The sequence below is a fragment of the Setaria italica genome, chromosome VII (genome assembly GCF_000263155.2).
Source record: "Setaria italica strain Yugu1 chromosome VII, Setaria_italica_v2.0, whole genome shotgun sequence".
Lineage (NCBI taxonomy): Eukaryota > Viridiplantae > Streptophyta > Magnoliopsida > Poales > Poaceae > Setaria > Setaria italica.
In genome coordinates this window covers 1,251,582-1,259,342 of record NC_028456.1, presented here as the reverse complement: position 1 = coordinate 1,259,342, position 7,761 = coordinate 1,251,582, and the positions used below count along the sequence as shown (strand labels likewise).

The 7,761-nt window shown below is 44.3% G+C and overlaps 1 protein-coding gene across 1 annotated transcript; it reads right to left on the bottom strand.

The window, feature by feature from the left end:
* Nucleotides 1-1,954: 1,954 nt before the first annotated feature.
* LOC101765214 (sugar transport protein MST1) lies at nt 1,955-6,908 on the bottom strand. The gene is made up of 2 exons (XM_004977637.2): nt 6,614-6,908; nt 1,955-3,491 (listed from the first exon to the last, which is right to left on the bottom strand). Exons 1-2 carry the CDS (start codon nt 6,747-6,749, stop codon nt 2,086-2,088), a joined length of 1,542 nt encoding a protein of 513 aa, XP_004977694.1. The 5' UTR covers nt 6,750-6,908; the 3' UTR covers nt 1,955-2,085.
* Between the last annotated feature and the right edge of the window lie 853 nt (nt 6,909-7,761).

Sequence of the window (7,761 nt, the reverse complement as noted above, 5' to 3'; positions counted from 1 at the left end):
GATGAGTCATCACTGCAAGCGCTGGGCCTTCATTGAACAGCCATCAGTACATGAGACGGACAGGGCACTACTCCCCTCTCATGTTGTAGGAGTGCTGCAATAAAATTGACCTCCGATCGTACTGTAGCTGTAGGATCGGGGAAAAAAAGAAAGAAGCATCGAATATATGAAGGGCCTCTCCGTTCATCTGTCATCATTTTTAAACCTTCAGTCTGTCGAGTTTTGGATCGTTGGATCACAACGGACGGCTCAGATCACACATCTCTTCCTCCTCCCAGTCTCCTCGCCGCTGCCCCGACACCACCTAGCGTGCCACCTCCCCACCTCGCCGGCACTGGCTCAAGAAACCCACGCATCCCCCTCCTCCACCCTCTCCCTCTCCTTGAACCAGCCTTCCTTCACCTAGATCCACCTGCCCCATAGCTCCTTCCTCTTCTCGGCTCCAACGCCCCCACCTTCCCCCGCCACCCGGCCGGATCCGACGGCGCCTCGCTGCTGCATCCGTCGTCCCGACGACCGCCACCGTTTCGGCCTCAACGCCCCCGCCACCTACCCCACCCATCCGGGTCCCCCGCCGCTTCGCCGTCCGCCCCCACAGCCGCCACTACCCTGGCCATCTCTCCTATGCTCGGAGGCCACAACCCCTCCCCCCTCCCTCCCCAAAACCCCAAATCCTGAACCCGAACCCCCAACTCAAGAGCTCGTCGGAGTTAATGGAGGTCGTCGGAGAATGCCGAGCATGGAGGAGATAGAGTCCAACACGAATCACGTCGCCAAATCCTAAGGTAAGAAATTCGACAGATTTTCTCCAAGAAATGAGGCGGCAGATATCTTCATATCTAGATATCTAGCATTTCTCATATATGAAAAAGGCTAATGAGCAGTGATCAATGCCAACATTCCACCAGCACTCATGCCGTGCTTATTATCCGCTGGTTATTATACTGATAATCTCAACTTCTCTTCGTTTTTAGTAGTCATCGAATAATATAATAACCAGGAAGTAGGCCAAGATCCATTAACTCCCGGGACGAATGGATGGATCCATGGGCCACTCGTGCTGTCAGGCCAATCTCAATAGGAAGTTTTACGAGATTTTTATGATATTAAATTCAATACCACATCAGCAAAATTGCTGACTTGGTAAGGTAATTAATAGAGGGAGTTTTATAAGATGAAAAAGGAGTTTCATCCCCATAACACTCATCTAGCACAGTTATCTAGTTCTCAGTCTAGATGATTGTGTAATGAAACTGTGCTCTGAGACTGGCCAGATTGCATCACTTTGCAAGGGAAGACCCAACCCAACGCAAAACAAGCAACGTCGCTTTACCTGAAAGGAAGACGTAACGCTGCATCATCGCATTTGCATGTACTCTTGCTTGTGCGAGTGTTCTCTCCCCGCCGTGGACGTCACACACACACACACACACAGACCTAGATCTACGCACAAAGACCATCGCCATCTCATCTGTTACATGCATGTCCCTTTCCTTGATCCATTGCCCAATTCGCCATGGCGGTAGCAGACTAGCAGTACCATTTATTGGTGTGTCAGCAGTGTGTATGTGCACATATATGCTTCTCCCTGATAGGTCCCTTTTCTCAGCACCAGCCGCTGCCACTTATAGCCGGACCGGTCAATGGATCCAACACACGCATGGGCGCCCACGTCCTTGCACTGCTCCTTTCAACTTCCTAGCTGTCCGATCCACAGCAGGAATGCAGGAATTTCAAGGTTTCCTCAATCGGGACGCCAAACAATAGCCGCGAAAGTTTACTTGTCGGTGGTGCAAGAATATGATACAGTGCCGTCCATCACAGATACTTGCAGTGCTAACTAGATCGGGTCACGATGCATCCTTTTTCATGGCACGGTGTAACGGGGACCAAGCCAAATGTGCTCCCAAGCAAAGACACGTCGGTCCCCACAAAAAATGGAAAAATAAAAATAAAGACACGGTCAAAAGCTAGCTGTTATTCCTCTAACGATTATCAATTTTGGGCAATTTCTCGACCAACCAAGACCAAAACTAAGACCAACAGAAGGTCAAATTTCAAAGGATGCCTAACGGTGTCGAGTGTTTACTCAACTGGAATCTTATTAGCGTCCTGTACGACGACAAACCTCCTCCAGTACCAATGACGTGCCCATACCGCTCGCATGGCCTCGAGCGGCACGCCCTTGGTCTCCGGCAGGAACGCCGCGATGAAAGCCGTCATCGCCAGGACCCATCCTGCGAAGAAGAGGAATATCGCGAACTTGAGGCTGCAGAGCAGGGACATGAACACCTGCGTCTCCACGAAGGAGATGACGAAGGCGATGGACAGGGAGATGGCCTGCCCCACGGACCTCACGTCCACCGGGTGGATCTCGCTCCATATCACCCACTTCACCGGACCCCAGGAGAAGCCCATGCTGAAGGTGTAGAGGCACATGAGCACGAGCACCGCCTCCGCGTAGCTCCGCGCCATCGTCACCCCCGCTGCGGCGTCGTGCTTCCCGAGGTGCGCTGCTAGGATCCATGACACGGCCACCTGGCAGAGCAGCATGCTGACGCCGCCGGCGAGGAACAAGAACCTGCGGCCGAAGCGGTCGACGACCAAGGAGGACATGACGACAGCGCACAAGCCCACGAGGTTGATGATGACGGAGCCCAGGATGGCCTTCTGGCTGCTGAACCCGACCGTCCGGAACAGCACCGGCGCGAAGATGAAGATGACGATGAAGCCCGTGAACTCGAAGAACACGGGTATGGCCACCATCATCACCGCGTAGGGCCGGTACCCCTTGCTGCGCAGCCTCTTCAGCGCGCCCTCGTCGTGCCGGCGCGCCTCCTCGACGGCGCAGACTATGTCCTTGAACTCGGCCTCGACGTCGGCGTCCGCGCCGCGGATGCGCTGCAGCGACGCGCGGGCCCTGTCCTGCTGACCGCGAAGCACGAGGCTGCTGGGGGTGTCCGGGACCAAGAGGGCGCCGGCGACGATGACGATGGCTGGCACCGCCGCGGCGCCGAGCGAGACGCGCCAGCCCCAGTCCGGGATGGGGTTTGTCAAGTAGTTGACGACGTTTGCGATCACTGTGCCGGCGCAGAGGAAGCTGTGGTAGGCCATGGTGAACGCTCCGCGCCACCTTGCAGGGGATGTCTCGGCGAGATACAGGGGAGCCGCCTGTGCTGTGAAGCCGACACCAAAGCCTAGCAGAATCCGGCCGATGATGAGCATGGCAACGTTGACGGCCGCAGCGTTGATGATGGAGCCGGCGAGGAACAAGGCGCCACCGATGAGCATGATGGCTTGGCGACCTACCCTTCTCGTCACACGGCTCGCCACCAGTGATGCCAGAGTGGCTGCGATGTACAGCGATGACGTGAACGCGGTAAGAAGATGGTTGTCATACTTGCAGTAGGCGTCGCGCTTTGCGCTCTTCATCCCACGCAGCACCTCCGGGAAGAACTTCTTTAGGAATGACTCCATTTGCGTCACGCCACCTGAAATTTACCATTATTATGTGTATGAAACTGCACAGAGGTCTACTGCATTGTATGTGTAAAAAACACGCTTTATTTCAGTTGAACAAATTATTGTTTTCTCTATATTATGTATACATACAAAACTCCAATCAGCATGCATGAATGCTATGCTTATACTTTTTGTAATGTAACAATTAGTGAGGAAAAATGTTACCTCAACGGTTGAACCATGGTCACTAGTAATATGCATTTCAAATTATATTAATACACCATGAGAATAAATTATGTTAGTTGCTAAATTAGGTAAATTTATACATTTTTAAAAAATTATGACACATCCACTTTACCTTTCTAATTGTTAATTATCGAAATTGTAAAAAGATTGAACTACTATATTCATTCTTTCATAGAGAAAATCCAACATCTTGTGTGGTGCATGCTGAAATGCATTATATGACATGGTACTAACTAAGAGTGCAATTTAGGACCTAGAATCCATATTTTTCATAAAATGTGAAAACAAAGAGGTATAATAATAAGCACTAGACTTTCAACTTAACATGTGCATCAAAATTCAATGACTAATAGGATTAAAATTGAAAAGCCAAAATCGGGATTACGAAAAGCCATGACACATGCCATGCTTCAAGAGTGAATATGTATCTCCACATGCCATGCCATGACACAACGGGGCACGGTATCTGTATATGTGTTATGTTAGAAAAGGAAAAAAAAAGTGAGCAAAGATAAGTACTTTCAATTAGTTGTGGCCCGCAAATTTATCTCCACTTATGTCTTCTAAGATTGTCGCCTATATATTCAGATGTACTGGTTGATGGATCAGTTATAAGTCAAACTTGGAGAAAGAGAAAAAGGGAGTAAATAAAACCAGCTTTACAAACTGAGTTGCAAAAAGCCGTGGTGTAAATGGCATGGATACGTGTCCTGATGACCAAGGTGGTTTCCATAGTGATTCGGTGGTAATTTCAGATGGCCAACAGTTTTTTTTCCTTCAAATATGATTCGAAATGTGATAGTTCTTTTAGAGGTCAGCTTTTAATTAAGGGGGCAGTATCTGTCAGATACGGTACCCCCTAGCTAAAATACCCATCGGGTTGAACAAACCCATCACGACCTGAGACTGGCATAGCATCTAGAGATTTAACTGAGAAGAAGGCATCGAAAGTCTATGTATCAACAATCCGCAGCTGAGAGCAACTCTTTAATAAACAAAACTTGAGCTATGTTGGTAGTGCCTACTTTGTGGCATTTAATAAAGATTTTAATTTGTTAGATACATTAATGCTTTACAAATGCTCATACATGTATTTTTTTTCCTTCTTTCATATTGTAAATTGGTTTTAAAAATGCTTGTATTTAATATCTTACTATTACTAATTGGAGGCTCCTTTTGAAGCCTCCAGGTGAAGCCACCTAGGATTCTTAGGTGGACACTCTATAAAAAGAGAGAAATCCTAGAAATTCTCACCAAAAAGCAAAATATCCGACCATCGATCGATAGATTCAAATCATTATAGCCATTGGATCTATTATATCTTTTAAAAAATTACCCACCTATGCCATTATGAAAATAGCCTAAAGTAACCCCCTAAATCTATATATAAATTACCCACCTCTGCCATTATATAAAATTAATTAAAGTAACCCCTAATCTTCATCAAAATTACCCACTTATGCCATTATAAACAATATTTAAAATAACCCCCTAATTTGCAACTAAATTGCCTACCACTATTACTTAAAAGTTTTAAGTAACCCTTAAATTTGCATCTATATTACCCACACATGCTATTATTAAAAGTAACATGAGGTAACCCTACATTTTTTTCCATTGGAGACTCCACATTAGTTCCCACGAGACAAGTTAGAAAAAAGAGAGAAATTCTCATAAAAATTAAAAACATCAAACACCAATCATGTAAACTCTAATAATCATAGCCATTGATCTATTATATTTTTTAAAAGGTTACATGCCACTATTATTGTGAAAATATTAAAAAATGAGTTCTAAACCTATATCTAAATTACCGAGCTCAGCTATTATAAAAAATAATATAAAGTAACCTCATAATCTTCATCCAATTTACTAATACACATCATTATAAAGCATAACTTAAAATATCATTCTAAAATTTTATCTATGTTACCCACATATGTCGATATTAAAAATAACCTAAAGTAAACACCTAAATCTTAATCTAATTATCTTCATGTGCATCATACAAAAATATCAAAAAACAAATTAATATATGATTCTAAATTACCTATTTATGTCATTGTTAATATAAAAATACTAAGTTAAAGTATATACACATGATGAGTGCCACCATTTAGACCATTTATACATGTATGTGAGGAATCGATGAAAAATATTGATTTGTATGCTAAACATAATGTATGAAGGATTGGAGGTGTGATACAAAATGGAAAAAGTATGAATATAGATGAAAAAGTACAGAGTAATTATTGATTAAAAAGCAATCACAACTGGACAAAGATAGGTACATATCTATATAATTATTATGTTGAAGTATTGAAAAAATAAGAGAGTAATAGGTAAACAATTTTAATTAGCTAAGAGTTTAATTTTTAAATAATTTTTCTATACAATAACTTCTAAAAATATTAGCCCGTGCGGGAGCACGGGTTGAAGGACTAGTATCTCTTAATTACAATTGCCATCAACAATATCTACCAAAAAAATCCCAGGCACATATATTAATTCACACGCACTTTGGGATTGTGTAGTTCAATAGTATGTGTTACGCGGCTCAAAGATACTTGGCAACCCAAACACCGTACTTTCTCATGAGTTTTCTACTCGATTGCCTATACATGCACTGGCGGTTCAAATGAATCTGGGTGACCTCCTGAATCCAGAGAAAAATAGTCTCGCTTAAGCACGAGTGACATTAAGGGCTTGTTTGGTTGCCTATACAACGCAGCACATAGAGCAGTATCTTGTGCTCAGTTTCACTTCTGTTGTTTTGCCAGATTATCCATGTTGATTACAGGTAACCTATAGCTGATGTTGAGGCATGCATTTTAGGTTGGTTTCACCTAAGACTTAGGTAGCACCGATGCAGGAAGAATAGGGAGAATTACGGTAGCAGGCTCACCTGCGACACCAACGTCATAGCCGAAGATGAGACCGCAGGAGGCGGCCATGAGGCAGATGACCACAACGGAGACTGTCACGCCACCGCTGTAGTCCTGCACCCGACCGCCCTCGACCGCGGTTAATCCTCCTGCCATATCCTTTCTTCTGCTGTCAGGTGCCCACCGGGGACACAGCTGAGCTTGCAGGTATATATTCTTTGCCTTGGCTTTGCTTCCGATTTGCAGCTTCAGCTAGCGTTGGGTTGGAAGACACAGGAATATAATGAGGGGCAGGACCCCGGCTAGGATCACCAGCTTATATGCAAGGATTCCCATGGCACAGAACCCATGATCCTCAACCATGTTGCCATCTTTTTGCAGTATCTTATCATGCAAGTCCTACAAAAATTTACGCATATGTACTGGGGGACTCGGGATCTGTTGTTTTATCCTGTACTGATTGATAAGCAAGGTGTGAAGGAAGCTAGCTACCTAGAGGTTGGCATGCCAGTTGTCAGTTGACAAATTGATTTCTTGATAGGCCACTGGGTATTTGAACATGGTCAAAATATGACTGCAAAAATATTGGAAAACAACCTAATTAATGGTCTTGTTGTGACAAAAACAATCTCATCGCATTAAGTATATACATGGGACGACAGAAGCTCTTTGGCTGTTCATTTAATTTTAAAAACTTGAAAATTCATTTAGACGAGTTGGACCAAAACATTTGTGGTACGGAAACAACCGGCTGTACTGGCATGTTTAGAATTTAACTCTTCCAAAACGGATCATCCAGCGCTGCACGCATGTTACTCGTCCCATTATCGTTGCCACCATATGTTATTAGCAAGTTGAACAAAACCCACGTTATCTACGATCATTTACCAGGATATATACTTAAGTATATGTAAGAGAATATATTCTGTTGGCAGCTACCATCAGTTCATTAGGCAGCAACTATCATTAGCATCCTATGCGTTCAAAAACACGCCCAAATCAGTTTACATAGGGAATATGAGAACATTACTTCTATATGACGACTTGACGAGTGACTCCTCAACAATTGATTTGCAAGATGATTATTAGTCTATTTCATGCGATTTTTGTTTATGGCAAAGACAGCCACACCACGACATAAATGTCAAATAATTTCATAAGAAGCCCA

What these genes read in the sequence shown, in the direction of transcription:
- LOC101765214 (XM_004977637.2), bottom strand. Translation starts at nt 6,749, where the DNA reads ATGGCAGGAGGATTAACCGCGGTCGAGGGCGGTCGGGTGCAGGACTAC. An exon ending in CTATGACGTTGGTGTCGCAG is followed by an intron (nt 3,492 to 6,613) that starts GTGAGCCTGCTA and finishes GGTAAATTTCAG; the next exon opens with GTGGCGTGACGCAAATGGAG.